The 24806-nt window shown below is 38.6% G+C and overlaps 1 protein-coding gene and 1 pseudogene across 2 annotated transcripts; both read left to right on the top strand.

The window, feature by feature from the left end:
* Positions 1–1974: 1974 nt before the first annotated feature.
* Positions 1975–2670, top strand: LOC143567857 (1-aminocyclopropane-1-carboxylate oxidase 5-like). Its single transcript, XM_077054154.1, has one exon. It carries the CDS (start codon positions 1977–1979, stop codon positions 2568–2570), a length of 594 nt encoding a protein of 197 aa, XP_076910269.1. The 5' UTR covers positions 1975–1976; the 3' UTR covers positions 2571–2670.
* An 8267-nt stretch (positions 2671–10937) lies between these two features.
* LOC143567856 (1-aminocyclopropane-1-carboxylate oxidase 5-like) lies at positions 10938–12157 on the top strand (annotated as a pseudogene). The gene is made up of 3 exons (XR_013141477.1): positions 10938–11044; positions 11124–11353; positions 11458–12157. The product of XR_013141477.1 is annotated as a 1-aminocyclopropane-1-carboxylate oxidase 5-like (transcript).
* The last annotated feature ends 12649 nt before the right edge of the window (positions 12158–24806 follow it).

Raw genomic sequence — 24806 nt, 5'->3', positions numbered from 1 at the left:
TTCTTCTCTGTGGTTTCATTTCACTTGCAATTAAACCCGAATTCACTAATCTCGTTAAGTCTGATCGTTAATCCCATTAGTGTGCCCTTTACGTGATGGGCAGTTTTGTTCCTTTTTTTTTCCATTTTCCCTAAACACACCCCAGCTCCTCACGTGAGGGGGCTTACTAATAAGAACTAAGTTCTTTGGGGAGAAAAACGATAAAAATGGTCATCACGTGAGGAGCACATAGATGGGTTAACAACAAAACTTAACGAGGTTAATAAATTCGGGTTTAATTGCAAGTGAAATGAAACTACAAAGATGAAAATTGAAAACTTGAAATTATTGGACTAAACTGCAGATTTGGACAAACCACAAGGACGAAAACCGTAGTTCACTGAAATAACTATTATAATAAAGAATGAGTGAAAATACATGTGTACACCTGACTTAACGATTAAATTTAACGGGATTAGTGATTTGGATGTAGAAGGCAAGAATTGGGAAACGAGGATGGTCCATATGAAAAAAATAAACGTTTTGGACTAAATACGCATTATTTATCAAACCACAAGGACGAAAATGACACTTTACTCTATATTTAAAATGATTTTGTATTTAATTTCGTATTGACGATACACTTTTGGTATGATAATGATATTGTATTTTACTTATCGATCCGAACCAACTCGACCCAAAACCTTTGAAATAAGAAAATATTCAAGCACAAAAAAAATTCCGAACCCATAGGAAAAAAACCAAACTTCGTCGCCGGATTTATGTTTCAATAAACAACTAGTTTTCTACCCGGCGCAGTGCGCCGGGTAGCTGACAAGACCCCAACGTAGAAACACGGGTGTTGGTAAAACCCCAACGTAGAAACACGGGTGTTGGAAAAACCCCAACGTTACGACGATGAGTCGACATGAATTCGACCAGTATCGGTTGCATTCGTTACGAATTGACATCATTGGTAAAATTTGAGCGTTAAAACCCAAAAACTTACTTCGTCAAACTAACATATAAGAAACCAAAATATTTATGACGAAATTTATTTGGTAGGCAAACCCGGACGATGGTAAAACCCAAGTGTTGTGGTCCCGAGCATTGAGGAGGTAACCTAATACAAATTCGGTCGGTTTTGATTACGTACATTATGGTTGCGGAACTAAAAAACGAAAAAAATATAAAAATTGAGGTGGACAAACGACCAATTTTATTTATTTATTTATTGGGGGGAGGGGGGGGGGGTCATTTGGTAAACATGAGCATTGGTAAACCCAAACGTTGTCAGTCATGGGCTTTAAATAAAGTCGCGAGTTTGCGCGAACTCGGTCGATTTGTTTCAGGTTTGTTATGGTACTAGAACTAAAACAAAATAAAATTGACGTTTGGTCGGTTCTCATTACGTTTTTTATGGTAACTGAACTAAAAACAAACTTTATCAAATGATACGGTGCCGCCAACTGACCCAATAGGCCATTTGCGGCACCAAAATTCATGTTTACATTATAGTAACTAGCCAGTTGTCCGAGCGATGTAGCGGTGTACGTACAAGCGGTGTTCATACGTTTGTAACATCTCAACGGTAAGTGTGTAACCCGACGGTGGTATGCATTTAACGTGGCTTCGAGCGTGTAACCGGTGCTAGTAAGCGCACCACATAACGCCTATACGCGAGCAACCCGGTATGTATCAACAATGTCATCCATGTTACTGATGCTTGAACGTGCATAACAGATGGCGACAAGCGAGAAGCAAAGATGAAATGTACAATAATTTCAAATAAACTTCTTTAAACACAATCCTTTTTTACGGACCTATTTCGACCCGAAAACGTTTTAACCTGAAGCCCGTTTTGACATGAACCCTTTCGATCTAAACCAATCCCGACATGAACTAAATTAACCCTTTTTATATTAACATGTTCCAAACCTAATGTTTCGCAATTCAAATCTAACTTGTAAATGAATTAATGAATGAATAGGGAAACCATGATGGAATACCGAACCGAATTGAGGAAACTGGCGGAGTTGGTGATGGAAGTGATGGATGAAAATTTGGGGATACCAAAGGGATACATCAAGAAGGTTTTAAATGGTGGAGATGGTGAAAAGGCATTTTTCGGGACGAAAGTTAGCCATTATCCAGAATGTCCTCATCCGGAAATGGTGAACGGTTTGCGGGCTCACACTGATGCTGGAGGGATCATCCTTCTTTTCCAGGATGATGAAGTTGATGGCCTTGAGATTCTTAAAGATGGGAAGTGGATCGATGTTCAACCGGTCCCGAATTCAATTGTGATCAACACAGGTGATCAGATAGAAGTTTTGAGCAATGGAAGATACAAGAGTGTCTGGCATAGGGTTAAAGCTAAGTCCAATGGAACTAGGAGATCAATAGCATCATTCTATAACCCATCCTATAAAGCAACTATTGCACCCGCAACCGAACTCATCGATAAAGAGAACAAAAAGGTTAACCAGCTTGGCTACCCAAAGTTTGTGTTTGGTGACTATATGTCCATATACACTGAACAAAAGTTTCTCCCGAAAGAACCGCGATTTGAAGCTGTGAGAACGGTTTAATGAACACATAACCGGAAGTCGGAATGTGTTATTCAATGTATTGTTATGGTCTTCTGATTACTTTCTGTTTGTAATTTTGTCATTCAAGATTTAAATCTACTTAAAAAGTTGTTACTAAGTATACCTGTGTGACTATGGGTTTTTAGAAGGCTTATTTTTATTATTTAGTATGTTTGTTTATGGATTAACATATTCAAGGAACCAGAAGAGCTGTAAATAACATGGACAACCAGATAATGCCCACAAATATTAGGTGTAATGCAATCATAAACATGAACATGTTAATCTTGTTCTGATTGTGTGTATTCTGAGTTGCCTACAGAATCAATACAAGATTTAATATTATATACTAGTCAATGTAGTTGTCCTTAGTGTACTTTACATATTTTACGAATCTTAGGTGACTTAAGTAATTTTTCAACCAGCTGCACATGTCATGATGTCAAATATGTGGTGTTGACTGAATAAGAAAAGTCAAACCTTGCATCAATTACTCATTTCCTGCCAAGCAGGACGAGCATGGAGTTTACAACTATAATATTCATGGACATTCGGATATTTAAATTACGAGGAAGAAATTGGCCAGTTTTATACCTGAACATAATTTAAAAACTGACGAAAATAACCAACAAAATCAAAGGGAAATAACCAACCAAAATCAATAATGAAGGGTTCGACTTTGTTTATGCCTAGTTGCAAAACAAACCAAACCACACCAAACCTTTCATAATGTTTTTTACTAGATTTATACCTAAACTCATTATTTGCCCCAAAAGTTTTGGCATCACATTCATTAATATATTGTTAAGTAATGATTACTTAGCCAAATGTTCGGCCTAAACTAGTTACTTTTGCATTTTTTATAAACTGAAACCCATATGTAAAACCAAAACAGACCCATAAGTAAACCAAATCGAACTATAAAACGAAAACCGAAAAATCAAAACTTCAGTTTTGGTTGGGTTTTGAAATGCAAAACCAACCATGCACATCCCTTGTTTAGATAAGGGCTCACAGAAGGTACCGCTGGAGGGAGAAGGATGAAAGATAAAGCTTGTTAGTAGTAAACACACAAACGAAACCGAACACAACACCCGAAAGAAATAAACAAACACGAAGATTTAACGTGGTTCGGTATAAACTGGTCTACGTCCACGGAGTGGCAACTATATATTCTTTATTGAGTGACAATGATTACAAGTATACAAGATAATATATAGAGAGAAACAACTAGGGTTTGCATCTCTTTAAACAAGAAATCTAGCCAGGGCTAAGCTTGGGCCCGTTGTTCGCACCCATCTCCTCTTTTGACTTCATATAATAAACCGGGCCTAAACACAAGGCCTTTGAACCCAACAATCTCCCACTCGGAGGTCTTGAACACTTTCATCCGCGCCCCTTATCGTACTTCTGTAATCTAAACATTAATCAGCTTCTAGTTGTCACCACCTTCGCATCAATTAACCTAAAGGCTCATTGAATCTCCGCGGAGATCAAACACACCAGTCACAGCAAAACCTGCCCCTGACCCGTTCTTTGTCCCTACTGGCTCCCACTGTAACGAACTACCGAATCCTGAGATATCCCGAGAACAAACTGATGTATAATAATTTATACATCTCTTCAGCACCAAAATATCTTCAAATAAGCGTAATATCAGCAATTATATTATAATAAACAAACCACTCATTTTTATAATTTCTATATATAGGTAATTATAGGCCTAAAGAATAAAACAAGCTGATATACGAAGAAAAACGGAGAAAAAAAGGGTGAACACAAACTCAACACACATCACATGGTGAATCAAGGCATGGCCATGGCAAGAACATACGAAGAAAAGAAAAAATTCAGGAAGACATAACATACCCATGTTAACCTCAACACACCCCATGTTAACAAAAACAAGAGGAAAAGACAAAATAGAAGATTCTAAAGCTCAACATGGTTAACCTCAACACATCCCATGTATTTTACTTATCGATCCGAACCAACTCGACCCAAAACCTTTGAAATAAGAAAATATTCAAGCATAAAAAAATTCCGAACCCACAGGAAAAAAGCCAAACTTCGTCGCCGGATTTATGTTTCAATAAACAACTAGTTTTCTACCCGGCGCAGTGCGCCGGGTAGCTGACAAGACCCCAACGTAGAAACACGGGTGTTGGTAAAACCCCAACGTAGAAACACGGGTGTTGGTAAAACCCCAACGTTACGACGATGAGTCGACATGAATTCGACCAGTGTCGGTTGCATTCGTTACGAATTGACATCATTGGTAAAATTTGAGCGTTAAAACCCAAAAACTTACTTCGTCAAACTAACATATAAGAAACCAAAATATTTATGAAGAAATTTATTTGGTAGGCAAACCCGGACGATGGTAAAACCCAAGTATTGTGGTCCCGAGCATTGAGGAGGTAACCTAATACAAATTCGGTCGGTTTTGATTACGTACATTATGGTTGCGGAACTAAAAAACGAAAAAAATATAAAAATTGAGGTGGACAAACGACCAATTTTATTTATTTATTTATTGGGGGGAGGGGGGGTCATTTGGTTAGCATTGGTAAACCCAAACGTTGTCAGTCATGGGCTTTAAATAAAGTCGCGAGTTTGCGCGAACTCGGTCGATTTGTTTCAGGTTTGTTATGGTACTAGAACTAAAACAAAATAAAATTGACGTTTGGTCGGTTCTCATTACGTTTTTTATGGTAACTGAACTAAAAACAAACTTTATCAAATGATACGGTGCCGCCAACTGACCCAATAGGCCATTTGCGGCACCAAAATTCATGTTTATATTATAGTAACTAGCCAGTAGTCCGCGCGATGTAGCGGTGTACGTACAAGCAGTGTTCATACGTTTGTAACGTCTCAACGGTAAGTGTGTAACCCGACGGTGGTATGCATTTAACGTGGCTTCGAGCGTGTAACCGGTGCTAGTAAGCGCACCACATAACGCCTATACGCGAGCAACCCGGTATGTATCAACAATGTCATCCATGTTACTGATGCTTGAACGTGCATAACAGATGGCGACAAGCGAGAAGCAAAGATGAAATGTACAATAATTTCAAATAAACTTCTTTAAACCCAATCCTTTTTTACGGACCTATTTCGACCCGAAAACGTTTTAACCTGAAGCCCGTTTTGACATGAACCCTTTTGATCTAAACCAATCCCGACATGAACTAAATTAACCCTTTTTGTATTAACATGTTCCAAACGTAACCCATTCCAACACCATTAGTCGAACATGACCGATCCATTGCTGATACTAATGTGTAATCATGTAACATGTTAGTTTTTTAAAAGTTAATAAACTATAACAATATCATGCTCAAATTAAAGATAATAAAATGCTCGTTTTTATGTTGTAATTGTTTAGAAAAAATATTAACGCGTGAAAAAGTTACGGCCGTTAAAATGTCGTGGGGTTAGTTGGTTAATAATTAGGGGAAAAATATGTAACTATTTAATATAGTAACAAAACCTGATTAAAGTTGAAAGACCATCATTGTATATTATTTTTGGATATGCAAAGACTATTTTACCCCTACATTTTTACAGTTCTATGCATGGTTACTTGTACAATATGCAACAAGAGTGGTACCTCTTAAAATTTAAGTGATCTCTCACTCTTGTATTATATATAGTATAGATAGATAACGGTGCCTTTAGACAAACTCGTTTTATATTTTATATAAAGCAATGATTTAACGGTCAGTTAAAGAAAGACCCTTCAATAAAAGTTTATATTGATTAAAACAACATGTTATGTGCTCATGCATGTCAAAGGTGTCGCAAGATGTTTGGAATACTCAGCATCAAAGGTCGGCAACTAACCGTTTAAATTTTAAAGGATGTAGAGTGAATTTAGGGCCACCTCTGCGTCGACTTCAGGGCCCAAAATTTTGGAGACCTGAATTTCAACTTCTTCATTACATATATATATATAAAAGGTTAATTTTGTTATATACAGGATGTAAAAACAAAAAGAATTATAGAGAGCCGGTGTAAGACCCTCTTTACGCCACGGATTCGAGACATTGTAGTTGTGTGTGTGTGTGTTTTTTTAGTTCTTATTATGAGCATTCTCCTTCCATTCCATATTTATATTAGGCTGACAATTTAGATACGATACATGAATGCACGACTTTAATTTTTGACTGTTAATGTTCCTGTACTAAACATGTAAACACAAATCGACCTGTAAATTTTCGTATCGAAACATGCAAACTATCCGTTTACCTATTAATTAGCGTTAGTATCTGATTAGATATTTTTATAAAGAAAAATATATAATAATATAATATGCTATATACCCTAAATAGTTAACCTCAAACTTTTATACCAAACACTTGAACACAACGCACATCATTCTAACCCAACATCTCATATCTTCAATTCTCCGGTAGTCTGGCCTTCTAGCAGCTGGAGCGGAGCCACCAGCCACCAGACGGCCGAACCCTTCTCCGATTCTCCGGCAGGTTCGTGTCTTATCGTGTATACCTAATACTAACAGGTTCATGTTCGGGTTTGAAATACACGTACACAATAAGATTTTGTGTCGTGTACATGTATACATGTCTCGTGTTCGTGTCTTATCGTGTACACTATACGATATGCCAACCCTAATCCATATCCATAATTCCATATAACTATCCATATAATGTAGAATGAAAAATCTTGTTGTTTTGAGAACACGTGTCAAGATCTTGTTGCTTTCAGATCATCGTATAGCATATTTAAATGGCCGGTCCAACCGCTCTTGAAATAACCATTTTAAGTATTTGTAAAATTGAGAAGCTAGTTAAAAAAATATGGTTTGTCAAATGGGTCGATTTTAATCATTTTTCCTTTAATAAATTAATATAAATATTAGTCTTACATGTCTGTCAGACTGTCACTTTAATATCCTCACCACACAACCATGTTATGTGCTTGCTCATGCAAAGTGCCTTTCAAAAACAAAAATGCGCTCAAGCAACAAAGTCAAAGGTGCCGCAAGACGCTTACATAGTCAACTACTCAACGTTAATTAAAGGGCGATCACCGCTTAGAATATTAGCAAGAAGGTAGAGTGAATTCTGGGACACCTATGAGAGTGTGTCGATGCGTGACGATGCATGACCCAAAGTTTTGGAGACCATGAAAACTTAAAATTTCCTGATTTTACATATAAGAAAAATGTTATCATTTTATTTTAGTATTAAACAACATATATATGTGAGAGCTGGTAAGATCCCCTCTACGCCATAGACGAGGCACTGATTCGAGACGTGATTCGAGATGGGCCGATCAAGACGGATGTTATCATAAATGGATCGAACTATGCGGATCAAATAATTATAATTTAGTCAATTAGTTTCTAAAGCTAACTAAAAATCTCAACATTTCATAGCGGAGTCTTACAAATAGTACTCTGACTTTCAATAGTTGTGATACGATACTCTTTAACTCCAATAAAATTGTTACTAACTATAATATATCGGTGGGAATATCTTATATAATAGTATAACAAAGTTATAAATGTTTTTCAATTAGGTCATTCATGCATATTTTCCTTAAATCGGGTCACTAAATCTTCAAATCGAATCTCACCGATTTTTTTGTGTGTCAAGAAAGAAATGGAGAATAAGATGTGGGGTCGGAATTTGCAATATATGTAGTTAAATTTTTAAAAATTAAAAAAAACATTAATTGTATTAAATTTTAAGATAAAAAATAAAGTTCACGTCACCACTCATCGGCAACATAAAAAAAAAGAGAAAAAAATTTCATATGTGAAATAAAAAAAGAAAAATGCTAAAAAAAATGTTAAAACCTTAAATTTAATAAAATATGAAAATTGAGTGACGTAATTTTATAATATTGCCCTTATCGAAACCTAACATAAACCAAACTAGCCTATATAAGTTCAAAATTTTGTAAGTCCTCATGTAGTCATGTAACTGCAGGAATTCTACATTTATTATAAATCAAAATTACTTCTGATTTTGGTTTGAATGCAGTTTTGAAACTAATACAAACAGATTTTGAAATCTCTAAGCATTTGCGTTAGAAATTAACAATTTCCACATCTAACGCTTTAGTTCTAAAATGGTCAAACAGCCTTGAGAAGAGTTGTTTTCAGGGAACAATCCTTTAAAATTGGAATCAACTTCCTCTTTTGCGTATTCATCTTGAGTAGCTTATACTATGACTTACTATTGCAAACCTGTTAACAGCAATAGTGTTATTGTTAATGTTATTGAAACATAACAAATTAAGCCAATAGTTGGCCAAATAGACATAAGAAGGTGTTCGATCACAGTGAAATTACCTTTGCTTTAGTTTAGGGTAGAGAGGCATGGTTGTTTTACACGACAAGTGAAAAGATATTTGTTTTGCGAGTGTGAATACTTCGGGACAAGTTTAAATAAAAGGGTAAAAGCCCATGACTAAAAGTGCATGTATGTAAAAGCCCAAATAATGGCCCAGTAGAAATGATTCTTATACAGTGTCATACTGTCATTGCTCAGTATTACCTGTTCTAGCCCACGGCAACACCGTTTAAATGTGTTCAATTAAACGAAAAAAAAATTTAAATTTTTTTTAGTGATGGAGCATACTTCTCTTGAAGTAATAACTAGGAGGTTTACCCGCGCTTTGCAGCAGGTCGTGAATCGGTACTTCTACCGGAATCGGTACCGATTTGGTACCGTTGATACCGAATCGGTACCAAAGTTTTGAGTTTCAGTATCGATACGTTACTTGTATTTCCTGAATTTTACCTTAAAAACCGCTACCGTCCCGGGTACCGAGAATTTACAATTTTCGAGATCAGGATTTTCAATACTAGTACTGGTTGTTACCGGTACGGTCCCTACAATGCATATCAATAAAACGAATTTAAACGCAAAACTCTAAACAAAAAAGCAAGTCATCATATAACCGAACTTGGATGCTATCAAAGCTAAACTAAGAAAAACCATGGAGTACTTGGATAGACAGCAACCAAAGTGCTTTTAGTTGGAGCATTATACCAAACGACTCATGTGCATCATAATAAATGATAGCTAAAATCAGTCAAAACCCCATCTTATTAGTTTCATTTATCAAATTGCACAAATAATCTGCTTCCTTCTTGAATATAAGTAATAGCAGAGACAATATAATCGGACGATAATGCCTTTCCATGGCTGATTCAGTTGATGCAAAAATGGACACACAAAACAACCTAATTGTATAGATTGAAGAACATTAGAGATGATGATCGGATACGAAACACACTGCCTTTTTCTCTCTCTATATTTAAATGATTGTAAATAAAACAGGGACACGTGGCTAAACTAAGTAATGAAGAGTGGATTTATGGAATAGATGCACATTTTAACTGCCAACTATCAAATTCGTGAGATTCATGCATTACATGGTTTGTACACAATGAAGTAAAAGTTGTAGGCCTAGCATAGTAGCAAAGTGTGAGTACCAGAAAGTTAACAATTAATATATATATAATAGTTCATACCTAATCTCACTTCACGAAGATCTTGGTAAATCTTCTATAAGAGAGTTAGTTAATTACAGTTGTTCTATGACGTTGACTTCTGGTCATTCTTTCTGGTGAGAACAGTACCCTACGGATTACTTCTGAAGGCGTCTAGATTCTCCCGCACATAGTCTCTAGCATATATTGTAGTTCTTCCTTTATCTAGAGTTATGCGGGTGATTTATATGTCACGCGGGTGACATATAAGGGGATATCCTTTTACCCGCGGATGATACTTAAAGGTATTTTGGTCTTTTTGATACCCTACCTCTATAGTATACAAATATAGTTATTAGTTATTACCTGAACTGAGACCTAGAGCCGAGTTGGCTCGGGTAATAAATAAGCCAAGCCCAACTCAAATTTTCAAGAACTCATTTTTTACTATCGAATTTTTTTATACATAAATTGTTTTTCTTTTCCTCATCATACTGAATGTCCCTAGCAATTGTTAGGTTTACGTATGAAAAGTCCTTTGTTTACATCTCATTCCGTATAAATTAAGTCAATCAAATTTTGATCTTCTCAAAGGGTCCCATTTAAGTGTTGGTTAAGGGTAGAAAAATAATTTCAGCATTTTTTTAAGTTATCATCAACCTCAACCTCCATAAAGTATTGAACATCATTTACACTCAATTAACAACCTTCTCTTGGTACCAGCTCAATCAGATGCCTTTTGCTAACCAAGTATTATAATATATCAACGAGTTGACATTATTCATATATGATGAGACAAACAAAGGCTATAAATACCTCCTTAGCAAACAAACTTTCCGTACCCCATCATACTCAAAATACAACACACATCAACCTTTAATTAGTTCTCATCAGAATAATGCCGATCCCGGTGATTGATTTCTCGAAACTCAATGGCGAAGAACGAGCCACTACAATGGCGCAAATAGCTAATGGATGTGAAGAATGGGGATTCTTTCAGGTACCAACCATTCATAAGTCCACATTAACATGTATTTATGTGTATTTATAGACAATATCTAAAAACCACTTGTATATAGTTGGTGAATCATGGAATTCCAGTAGATCTTCTTGAAAGGGTGAAAAAGGTAAGCTCAAAGTGCTATAAGATGGAGAGGGAAGAAGACTTTTACAAGAACTCGACACCCGTTAAACGGTTGAACGAGTTGATTCACCAGAAAAGCGGAGACAAACTCGAAAACATCGATTGGGAAGATGTCTTTCTTCTTTCAGATGATTATGATTGGCCACAAAAGACCCAAGGATTCAAGTAAACACAATTGATACTACATTCTTTATATCACTAATCATGTTAAAGCTGACTAATGTTTCGCAATTCAAATCTAACTTGTAAATGAATTAATGAATGAATAGGGAAACCATGATGGAATACCGAACCGAATTGAGGAAACTGGCGGAGTTGGTGATGGAAGTGATGGATGAAAATTTGGGGATACCAAAGGGATACATCAAGAAGGTTTTAAATGGTGGAGATGGTGAAAGGCATTTTTCGGGACGAAAGTTAGCCATTATCCAGAATGTCCTCATCCGGAAATGGTGAACGGTTTGCGGGCTCACACTGATGCTGGAGGGATCATCCTTCTTTTCCAGGATGATGAAGTTGATGGCCTTGAGATTCTTAAAGATGGGAAGTGGATCGATGTTCAACCGGTCCCGAATTCAATTGTGATCAACACAGGTGATCAGATAGAAGTTTTGAGCAATGGAAGATACAAGAGTGTCTGGCATAGGGTTAAAGCTAAGTCCAATGGAACTAGGAGATCAATAGCATCATTCTATAACCCATCCTATAAAGCAACTATTGCACCCGCAACCGAACTCATCGATAAAGAGAACAAAAAGGTTAACCAGCTTGGCTACCCAAAGTTTGTGTTTGGTGACTATATGTCCATATACACTGAACAAAAGTTTCTCCCGAAAGAACCGCGATTTGAAGCTGTGAGAACGGTTTAATGAACACATAACCGGAAGTCGGAATGTGTTATTCAATGTATTGTTATGGTCTTCTGATTACTTTCTGTTTGTAATTTTGTCATTCAAGATTTAAATCTACTTAAAAAGTTGTTACTAAGTATACCTGTGTGACTATGGGTTTTTAGAAGGCTTATTTTTATTATTTAGTATGTTTGTTTATGGATTAACATATTCAAGGAACCAGAAGAGCTGTAAATAACATGGACAACCAGATAATGCCCACAAATATTAGGTGTAATGCAATCATAAACATGAACATGTTAATCTTGTTCTGATTGTGTGTATTCTGAGTTGCCTACAGAATCAATACAAGATTTAATATTATATACTAGTCAATGTAGTTGTCCTTAGTGTACTTTACATATTTTACGAATCTTAGGTGACTTAAGTAATTTTTCAACCAGCTGCACATGTCATGATGTCAAATATGTGGTGTTGACTGAATAAGAAAAGTCAAACCTTGCATCAATTACTCATTTCCTGCCAAGCAGGACGAGCATGGAGTTTACAACTATAATATTCATGGACATTCGGATATTTAAATTACGAGGAAGAAATTGGCCAGTTTTATACCTGAACATAATTTAAAAACTGACGAAAATAACCAACAAAATCAAAGGGAAATAACCAACCAAAATCAATAATGAAGGGTTCGACTTTGTTTATGCCTAGTTGCAAAACAAACCAAACCACACCAAACCTTTCATAATGTTTTTTACTAGATTTATACCTAAACTCATTATTTGCCCCAAAAGTTTTGGCATCACATTCATTAATATATTGTTAAGTAATGATTACTTAGCCAAATGTTCGGCCTAAACTAGTTACTTTTGCATTTTTTATAAACTGAAACCCATATGTAAAACCAAAACAGACCCATAAGTAAACCAAATCGAACTATAAAACGAAAACCGAAAAATCAAAACTTCAGTTTTGGTTGGGTTTTGAAATGCAAAACCAACCATGCACATCCCTTGTTTAGATAAGGGCTCACAGAAGGTACCGCTGGAGGGAGAAGGATGAAAGATAAAGCTTGTTAGTAGTAAACACACAAACGAAACCGAACACAACACCCGAAAGAAATAAACAAACACGAAGATTTAACGTGGTTCGGTATAAACTGGTCTACGTCCACGGAGTGGCAACTATATATTCTTTATTGAGTGACAATGATTACAAGTATACAAGATAATATATAGAGAGAAACAACTAGGGTTTGCATCTCTTTAAACAAGAAATCTAGCCAGGGCTAAGCTTGGGCCCGTTGTTCGCACCCATCTCCTCTATTGACTTCATATAATAAACCGGGCCTAAACACAAGGCCTTTGAACCCAACAATCTCCCACTCGGAGGTCTTGAACACTTTCATCCGCGCCCCTTATCGTACTTCTGTAATCTAAACATTAATCAGCTTCTAGTTGTCACCACCTTCGCATCAATTAACCTAAAGGCTCATTGAATCTCCGCGGAGATCAAACACACCAGTCACAGCAAAACCTGCCCCTGACCCGTTCTTTGTCCCTACTGGCTCCCACTGTAACGAACTACCGAATCCTGAGATATCCCGAGAACAAACTGATGTATAATAATTTATACATCTCTTCAGCACCAAAATATCTTCAAATAAGCGTAATATCAGCAATTATATTATAATAAACAAACCACTCATTTTCATAATTTCTATATATAGGTAATTATAGGCCTAAAGAATAAAACAAGCTGATATACGAAGAAAAAAAGGGTGAACACAAACTCAACACACATCACATAGTGAATCAAGGCATGGCCATGGCAAGAACATACGAAGAAAAGAAAAAATTCAGGAAGACATAACATACCCATGTTAACCTCAACACACCCCATGTTAACAAAAACAAGAGGAAAAAACAAAATAGAAGATTCTAAAGCTCAACATGGTTAACCTCAACACATCCCATGTCGAAAGTACAAGAGAAAAAGACAAATTTTGACTCTTCTAAACTCATCACGGCCGTGTTTAGACTCACCACAATCGTGTTCACTCTCATGTTGTACCATCTGACAACGGGCATAATTACAACAAGACAAAAAGGTCACCGCGGTCGTGCCCAACTCACCACGACCGTGTTAAGAAACTCAGATCAACATATAAGTTGAATGTTCATCCACCACATTCAATGGACTTGGAGGAACAATCAATGCTCACTCCACCCACTCACTTTGACCACCATTAATTAGGAAATTATCTCATCAATCTAACCCTTAAATTTTAAGGAGATTAAACTCTTGGAAGCAATCATTAACATCAAAGATTAGTCATCCAAATTTGTAAAATTGTTTTAAGTTGATCATGTGTGTATTTATTACTTTGATGTTTAACATTATGTTTACTGTTGGCTAAACTTTTATAGTATCGTCTTGGCTTATAATGAATCTAAATTGAAGTTTAATAATGTTGGTGAAACATGTGATCAGTTTATAATAAGTAAATGTTATGTTGTAATTATCTCTTGATGAAAATCGTTAAAATACTTTAATAGAAACCCCAAGTGCCAAGCTTAACGATAATCCGAGGAATTGTTAGTCTTTGTGACATTCGTCAATTTCGGGTCTCGATTCATATTCGTTTTGTAAACTTTATTTATGTAAACCGACCCGTTTTGTAAACCGAAACTTTGGATATAATCAAAATGATGGATTTTATGTTACAATATTGTTTTACACTTGTTGGGTCTTCAAAACATTCATTTCGGTATTTAAAATGCTTAAAAATCACTTAAAATGAACTTCGGGGGCCAAAACTGTCATTTTTGAAAATATTGAAAAATCAGGAAATCCACCCCGTCACGCCGCGCGACGGGGGACCCCTATTCTGGTCGTGTAGCGCGACGGGCTGCAAATCAGCAGCCCGTTTATTTGTTTGTTTGTGCTCGTTTGACTCCTTTGTGCATGAAATTTCTTGTGTTTAACACCCATATTTGACCACCAACATTACCCTATATATACACACTCTTTCCTCCTCATTTACACCTGCTACATTTTCATTTTCTCTCCCAAATACAAAGATCTTAAGGTTATTTTCATTGTGTTCTTGAAGGTTTGACTTCCAAAAGTCAAGCTGAGTTATTTCTTTCTTTCTAATTAGCTCATGTAGTCTTATTAATACTTGTTTATGGTGGCACAACATATATATAATATCACGCCCCTTTTTACCTTTGTAGTTACTTCTCCGGTTCCGATTGGTGAGGTTTCGGACCTTGTAAGGCAAGACTTCATGGAGGACTTCGTGTTCTTGATATATAAAAACTTATATAACTTGTGTCACACCCCAAACCAACGGCGGAAATGTCGGGGCGTGAGTTGATTGTTACAGCTCATAAGGTTACTGTCATGAAATTTTAAAGCGATAATATCTAATTAATTTATTTATTTATTATCAAACAACATTTAAATATAACAAAAATAAAGGAAATTACAAATACAAAACCAACTATTCTTGTATATGTTTATTATCTTAAAATTATCTCTACGTGAGCTTCGGTTCGATAAGCAATCCAAAACGCATCGTCAAGCATGTAGCACTTATTCCAGTTTGGGAGTACCTAGAAAGCATGTAACAGACAACGGGTCAACTACGAATAGTTGGTGAGTTTCACTAATTTAACAAATGTGACACATCATTATAATAATCATATATTAGGATGTAATTATGCTGACGCCACAAGTGAAACCTCTGTTAACCCCAGTACTGTACCCGTTCCGGGGGCAATGTTAACCCCGATACACTTCTAGGGACATCTGGGGACACTGTTAACCCAGTACAGTACCCATTCCGGGGGCAGTGTTAACCCAGAAACACTTCTACAGACATCTGGGGACACTGTTAACCCAGTACCGTACCCATTCCGGGAGCAATGTTAACCCAGAAACACTTCTAGGGACATCTGGGGACACTGTTAACCCAGTACTGTACCCATTCCGCACGATTCCCGTACAATCAAATATTTATAAATACACGCAAATCCATGCGTTCAGTATGTACTTAAACATTTCAATAGTAACATGTTTTCCGCCCCGGAAAATATTTAAAACAATTCAGTAAAAAGGGGCTCGTGAAACTCACCTTATTGTAAACAAGTAGGTACACCGAACACAGCTATTAATCCGAATCTGTAATATGATCCCTAAGTTCGTTACTATACAATCATTATTAATATAACTTTAACCGTGTTAACCGGTACATCTGGGGACACTGTTAACCCAGTACTGTAACCGTTCCGGGGCAATGTAAACCCAAAAACACTTCTCCGGACTTAGATTGTGATATCGTTTAGAGTTCAACAGTCAAAATTACTAATAGTTTGTTTTCCCCGTTTTGCGTGCCTAGCACGGTTATCCGTTTTTACGTTTCAAAAATGAGTTTGGTCACACACGACCCGAAAATAGTGGTTGACTGATAATTTAATTAAAGATGTGAAATTAGAGCTCGGTTTAGTCGCTCCGATTGGCCGCGGGACCCGTTTCCGTCTTTAGTGCACCGGAAACTGTTAAATCGGATAAAAATACCCAAATCATCCGAATTATTTTCGGATGATTTATTTTTAATTGTTTAATTCAACTGTATGAAAATAGTTCATTTTTAGGGTTTTATACACCAGTCAGCTCGCTTAGGCGAACTTTACCGGTTTACGTGTTTTAAGCTTTAAAAGTTTATTTTATTTTCTTTTTAGCACAAATAATTATCCGTTTAGTCTCGGATCTTGAAATTTTGCACAAATCACTTTTTGACAGTGAGGAATTTTATAAAAATATTTCCAGAATTAATTTTTATATTTAAAATTTATTTATCTATTTTTAAACACCATTTAAACACTAAATATGTCGTAAATACCAAACGATCTTAGAAAAATCCCAAATTTTTCCTGAATGACCCAGGCCATCCACATAGTCCCCTGTAATATTTCCAGAACCAAAATCCTTTTTTATATGCCATTTTCACTAAAACCGAGCTAGAAAACCCTAGAACTCGTTTAACCGAAAAGCCTACTTAGACTTCTCCAACTGTCCTAAAATTTTGTGTGTGACTTTTACATCTTATACAAGCTTATAAGCTTATCTGGAATTTTCCAGAATTTTTCATGATATTTAACTATTTTTCACCATTTTTGGCCAAAACCGAGCATTAAATTCACCAAATATTCATCCTTTGTCCAAAAATTACCAAAATTTCACAGATCTCATATTTTCATGTGTAGATCATCTCTGTGAAATTTCGTAGCCTAACTCTAAACGTGTCACAATCTGTCCAAAACATAACACTCACACAAAACCGAACTACCTTGTGTTTCTAGCTTCAAATCGCAAGGATCGCTTTCTAGCCTTTGCTAACAACTAGATACAACACCTACAAGCACAATAACACCACACCAAGCAAGTTACACCCACAATCAAGCCATTTCTTTCATGGTTTCGGTTATGATATAAAACAAAGATTTAACCGTAAAAATTCGTTTTTGGTTCGTTTAACTCCTTTCTTGGACCAAGATCCCTTGTATAACCCGTATACATCACTTGATCATGCAAGAATCGGTTTTCATCATTGAAACCTCATTTTCTTGCAAATAAACTCAAGAAAAGAAGATGAAAACGAATATAACTCGATCTTTACCTCGGTTTTCTTGCTAAAATCTCGGGTTTTAGTTCATACTTTGGAAAGGGGATGAAGATTGTTGAATGTGTTTGTGTAAAAAAAATAACAAAGCATAAGGGGTTACACCCCCCTTATACGATCGGAACTCAAGGGGAGGTGGGGTGGGACCCACCTCTCCATTCTTAGCCACTCATTTGGATTTCTGAAATCTAGATAATGTTTGGATAATCTGGTTCAGTTCGTTTTTCAGTTAAATGTTTAATTCGGCTTAAAACGAGGCTAAAACGGTCGTTTTTCGGCTTAAAATGAAATTTATGTAAAACCGATTTGAAAACTTCAAACTTAAACCATGACTTTCATTAACTTAAAACATCATATTATTAATAATTGCACATCTTTTTCGGCTTGATCGATCGTCTCTTGCTTGTTTGGTATTAAGAGGTTCGTTTAACGTACCGACGTACCATTAAATCGAAATCCTTTTTCTGTGCTTTAATTCACTTATCCCGAAGCTCTAATACTTCGTAAACATCACTAAATATTATATATCTCGTCTATAATGTAATCCTCGATTCGTTCGGGTTACAATAACTGTTAATCGGTTAATCGTATTTCCAATACGATTAACTGTATAATCGAGTATAATCCGTACTGTGAATCATACATACTCGTATAAACACATTATAATTCACATATTCATTATTAAATAACACATAAATAGTATATACCGGTTAGGGTATACCTGATTCTGCCGGAATCGTTACATTCTCCCCCCGTAACAAAAATTTCGTTCTCGAAATTTTACGCGTCGACTACTTCCTTTTGAGGAAATAGGTAGGGGTATTTCTTCCGGAATTTGTCCTTTCGTTCCCATGTATATTCTGGGCCTCGTTGCGAATTCCATCTACTTTGACCAACGAAATCTTATTGTGTCTAAGTTGCTTGACTTTCCCGTCTACTATTTCTATGGGTTCCTCTACGAAGTTGAGCTTATCACTATTTGGACACCCTCTAAAGGTAACACCGATGTCTCATCCGTCAGACATCTTTCAAGTTCGATACGTGAAACACGTTGTGAACTGCACTCAGCTCATCGGGTAGTTCTAACGGTATGCTACGGGACCGATTTTTGCAGTAATATTGAATGGTCCAATATATCACGGGGATAATTTCCCCGCCTTTCCTAATCTGACTACACCCTTCCAAGGTGATACTTTCAAATACACTTTATCACCTTTCTCAAACTACAACGGTTTTCTACGGGTATCGACATAACTCTTCTGCCGATCCCGCGCGGTCTTCAGATTGTTTCTAATTTCAAGGATTTTGCTGGTCGTTTCCTGGACCAGGTCTGATCTAATAACCTGAGTGTCCCCCACTTCAGTCCAGCAGAGTGGTGATCGGCACTTCCGACCATACAATGCTTCGTAAGGCGCTGCCTTTATACTGCTATGATAACTGTTATTATAGGAAAATTCAACGAGTGGAAGATGTTGATCCCAATTTCCCTTAAAATCCAGTACGCATGCACGAAGCAAATCCTCCAGAGTTTGGATGGTCCTCTCGGACTGACCATCGGTCTGAGGGTGGTAAGCTGTGCTTAGATCAATACGTGTTCCCAACGCTTCTTGCACAGCTTGCCAAAGATTGGAGGTGAAATGGCCATCCCGATCGGAGATGATTGAGATGGGTATCCCATGACGAGACACAATTTCATTTATATAAATCTGCGCAAGTCTCTCAGTGTTATAATTATTCCTAATCGGGATAAAATGTGCTGATTTGGTTAATCGATCCACGATTACCCAAATTGCGTCATGTCTTTGGGACGTCTTAGGAAGATGTGTCACAAAATCCATCGTGATTTGCTCCCACTTCCATTCGGGAATTTCCGGTTGTTGTAACATCCCCGAGGGTTTCTGGTGCTCCGCCTTAACTCTCGCACAAGTCGTACACTTACCGACGTACGTTGCTATATCCTTTTTCATACCCGGCCACCAGTAAAACTCTTTCACATCCTTGTACATCTTATCCGATCCCGGATCTATGGAATATTTCGAACTATGCGCTTCGTCCATGATTAATTCACGAAGGTCATGGAGGGTCGGGATCCAAATCCGATTTTTGAAATAGAGAATTTCGTCCACGCGCTGTTCGAAATTCTTCTCATTGCCGTAAAGTCCCTCCTTTTCCAATTGTTCCTCTTTCAACGCCTCGCGTTGAGCGACCCGAATCAGGTCCGAAATGTTCGACTGGATTATCATCCCCAGTGCTCGCACTCGCAATGGCTTAACCCGATCTTTCTTACTCAAGGCATCGGCTACGACGTTAGCCTTGCCGGGGTGATAACGGATGTCACAGTCATAGTCGTTTAACAACTCGACCCATCTTCGTTGCCTCATATTCAGTTCTTTCTGATCGAATATGTGCTGCAAACTTTTATGATCGGTGAAGATGGTGCACTTCGTACCGTAGAGATAATGTCTCCAGATTTTAAGTGCGAAGATAACCGCTCCCAGTTCTAAGTCATGAGTAGTGTAATTTTTCTCGTGTACTTTTAACTGTCGGGAAGCATAAGCTATAACCTTATTATTCTGATCAACACGTATCCTAACCCTCTACGCGATGCGTCACAATACGCGACAAAACCATCGTCTCCATCGGGGAGACTTAAAATCGGTGCTTGGCACAATTTTTGCTTTAACATTTGAAACGCCGTTTCCTGCTCTTCTCCCCATTCATACTTTCAATCCTTTTGAGTCAGGAGAGTTAAAGGTTGAGCGATGCTGGAAAATTTCTCTATAAATCGGCGATAATATCCAGCTAAGCCTAAGAATTGGCGGATTTCCTTTGGCGATTTAGGCGCTTGCCAATTCTTAATTGCTTCAATCTTACTCGGATCAACGTGTATTCCTTGATGGTTTACAACGTGACCGAGGAATTGCACTTCTTGTAACCAGAAGTTACACTTGGAGAATTTTGCATACAACTTCTCCTGATTCAGAAGCTCTAAAATTATTCTTAAGTGTTGCTCGTGCTCTTCTTTACTTTTCGAGTAAATCAAAATATCGTCAATAAACACGATGACGAATTTGTCGAGGTAGGGTTTACAGACTCGATTCATGAGGTCCATGAACACTGCCGGCGCATTTGTTAGCCCGAAAGGCATAACTAAGAATTCGTAATGGCCGTAGTGAGTCCGGAATGCGGTTTTTGGGATATCTTCTTCCTGAATTCTAACCTGATGGTATCCCGATCTAAGATCGATTTTTGAGAAATAGCTCGCACCTTGCAGCTGGTCAAACAGATCATCAATTCGGGGAAGAGGGTACCTATTTTTGATTGTTAACTTGTTCAACTCCCTGTAATCAATGCACATTATAAGGCTCCCGTCCTTCTTTTTCACGAATAATACAGGTGCACCCCACGGGGAATGACTAGGACGTATGAATCCTTTATCCAACAATTCTTGTAACTGATTGGATAATTCTTGCATCTCGGACGGTGCAAGTCGGTAGGGTGCTTTAGCAACAGGGCCAGCTTGAGGTATTAAATCGATTCTGAATTCGGCCTGTCGGGTTGGCGGTAATCCAGGAAGTTCTTCTGGGAAAACTTGTGGAAATTCGCGTACCACCGGGATATCATCCACCCGTTTTTCCTCAGAATCTGTGGCCGTCAAGCTTGCTAGATACGCCACGCATCCCCGGCGTATATACTTCAACACATTGAGGTGGGATATAAATGGTATCATTGTGCCCGACTTCTCTCCTTGCACTAATACCTCTTCGTCATCCGACACCCGGATCTTGACGATTTTCTTTTCACAGTTTATTTCCACTTTGTTACGTTCTAACCAATCCATTCCCACTATTACGTCAAAACTACCTAATTCTACCGGTAATAAGTCAATCAGGAAGGATTGATTGTTCAGAATAAAAGGGCAATTCCTAACTATCTGATTAACTAACATGGTTTTACCGTTAGCGACTTCTACGGTATAAGGTTTTATGGTTTCACTAATCGGAAGGTTTGCTATCGATAGGAACTTAACGGAGACAAAACTTCTATCGGCACCCGTATCAAATAATACAGAAGCGTAATGATCAGAGACGAGGAATGTACCTGTCACTACGCTGGGGTCCTGGCGTGCTTCGTTCGCCCCCATCACAAAAGCTCGGCCTCTCGCCGGATTGGACGACGATGCCTGACCCACTGTTTGTCTCCCATTTCCTCCCTGGTTCAGTTTCGGACAGTTTCTCTTGAAGTGATCTGTGCTGCCGCATTCAAAGCAAGCACGGCTGGTGGTCATCATTTGGTTTCCTTGTGGGTTTTGTTGTCGGGCTGGTTGGGTCCTAAATGGCTGCGCACGGATAGGTTGCGGTTGTCGGTTCAGATTGTTCAGGTTTGTCCTACATCTCGGTGCGTAGTGCCCATCTCTGCCACACCGGTGGCACACTACCTCCTTGCACACGCCACCATGCTGGTAACCGCATTTCCCACACTTAGGGAACGTCCTGCCTTCCGCCTGAACTAGTCATGGCGTAGTTCTGGGCAGCGGGCCTAGCACGTTTATTTTGCCGCTTCTCCTAGATCCTATTGTCATACGTACCTCGCTTTCCCCCAGCAGACTCTCCTGCCACCTTCAGTGACCCACTCCTCACGAAATCGTATGTGACGATACCAGCTTGCGTCACCGCACCCTCAAACGTCTTGTGTCCCCCAGCGTTGACTATACTCCTTACTACTGGAGTTAGTCCCCATATATAACGCTCAACCCTCTTTGACTCTGGGGTGACCAACCATGGCACCAATCGCGACAACTCATTGAATCGGTTCGTATAACCCAAGTGGTCTGCCACCTGCATCTCCAGGTTCCACAATTCGTTTTCTAATTTCTGCAGTTCGTTTTTCGGGCAGAAATGCTCCAGTACAAGGGCCTTGAGCTCTGCCCAGGTCATGCGGTTTGTCGCTGCCTGACCGCGAGTTTGCACTATTGTGTTCCACCATGTCAAGGCATGGTCCGTGAACGTGCAGGTAGCATACTTAACAACGTAATCCTCAGGGCAGTTGCTGATGTTCACAACAGACTCTATTTTCTCAATCCACTTAACCAACCCATTTGGTCCCTCAGACCCACTAAATTCTAGGGGTTTGCACAACATAAAATCTTTGATTGAACATCCCCTAGTTGCAGGAGTCGGTTCAGTGCGGTTCGTTTCCACACTAGGTATAGGGCCATTACTGTCTGTAACGACCACCCTAGGCGGTGCGTCATTACTCGGAATCAGGTTACCGTTCGGTGAAGGGTTCACATTTTGTTCCCCATCATTATCGGTGGTCGTTTGATTGCTCGCAGGGGCTGGATTGGTCGTATTATTAATACTGGCGGCGATGCGCGATACTATATCCGGTATCGCCGCCTCTAACTGACGAGCAATCAGACTGTCCACATCCACTTCTGACATTCGAGTTGACCGTTTTGGTGCCATTCTACACAACATTAAGAGAAATACACATAATTAATACAAATTCCAATATCGATACACAACACACATTCCATTCATTAATAAACATCAGTACATATTACATAAACATCAGTACACATTACATAAACATCAGTACACATTACATAAACATCAGCCCATAGATTAAGTTTTCATACATCAGTCCTACATCGGCATCATTTCGACATAACCCGCTATGGGTCAGTGCTTGAATGATACACCAAAAGTATCTACAATGATATTCCAAAAAAAAGACCCCCTATGGGCTAGTGGCTGTACTATAACTACCCAAGATTCACTCTATGTTAGCATCGCCACTAACTGCTTACACAGAGTATCAAAAAGCGGACCCTGACTACTACCACCCTAACATAACTAAACATGGTGGTATACCAACCACACCAACACTGCCACCATCACCACCAACACCGCCATCAAACCCCGGATCCGTGTCTCCATCCGGTCAATCATCCACTGGGAGTATGCGCCCTCCCTCCTCAGCTGGCCAATCGCGTACTGGCTGTCCAGTACGCAGTCCGCCAAGTGCCTCCTCCTCTGGATCCCCACCGTCAAGGCGATGGTGTGATCAACCACCTGCTCGGTGAGCACTCGGAGCCATGCAGCCTCGGAGGAGGGACGCTCATCCCTCTCCAGCCTATGGGTACCCTACACGGGTGGAGGCACAGGCTCAGGCTGGGGGCGGGAGGACTCGCCCCTGTGGTAAGTGGGTCTGGGTGGGGTAGAGGTAGGTGGGACATAAGGAACACAGATCCGCGCTGTAAGGCGGGGACCGGGTCTGGGAGGGGTAGGGGTGTCCTGTGGTGCGGGTGGGGTGGGGGATCTGGCAACCCTAGTAGGGGAGGACAAGCTAGCACTCCTACGGCTAGTCTCACTAGGCTCAGTGCTAGATGCTAAGCGTAAGCTCCTAGAGTTCCCGGAACTGACCTCCTCCGGGTCCTCCTCCACTGACAGACTTCGAGACCTCGACATCCTTACCTGTACACAAGTTAGCAAACATATAGTTCCTTCCATAATGTAAATCACAATTAATATACACATACTTATACAACTTTGTCACATAAAAATATTATTATATACTTACACATATGTTGCCGGTTTTACCTATTAACGTTCCCCGTGACTTCCCCTGAATTCCCTCGTGTGGACAAGTCTGTTATTATGTTCCGGACCATAATAACTCACTTGTCCATCGAAGTTCATCCAGATCTCGTCACTATAAATTATTAGTTGATATTCAGATCCTATAATACTTGAGCTACTGGTTATATTTTAGGTATCTTTCCTAATTCTTTATAACCAATGGCTCTGATACCAACTTCTGTAACACCCCGTAACCGCAGCGGAAACGTAAACGGGATGCAACAGACACGTCTGATATCAACAGCATTGCTTATAAAGAAAACACCACTACATTAATTTACATCATATTACATTGTTCCGAGTTTAGTTACCATCTAGGCGTTAACACATAAGTTTTACCAACAATACATTAACATATTTAATACAAAAAGATCATTAAGCTTCCACAAAAAGCACGCATCGTCAAACATGTAGCACTTATTCCAGTTTGGGAG

This window comes from Bidens hawaiensis, unplaced genomic scaffold (genome assembly GCF_021521415.1).
Source record: "Bidens hawaiensis isolate Kalapana, Puna unplaced genomic scaffold, B.hawaiensis_p1.1 tig00023656_1, whole genome shotgun sequence".
Classification (NCBI taxonomy): domain Eukaryota; kingdom Viridiplantae; phylum Streptophyta; class Magnoliopsida; order Asterales; family Asteraceae; genus Bidens; species Bidens hawaiensis.
The sequence above is the reverse complement of the archived record's forward strand: the minus strand, read 5'-3'. Positions and strand labels throughout refer to the sequence as shown.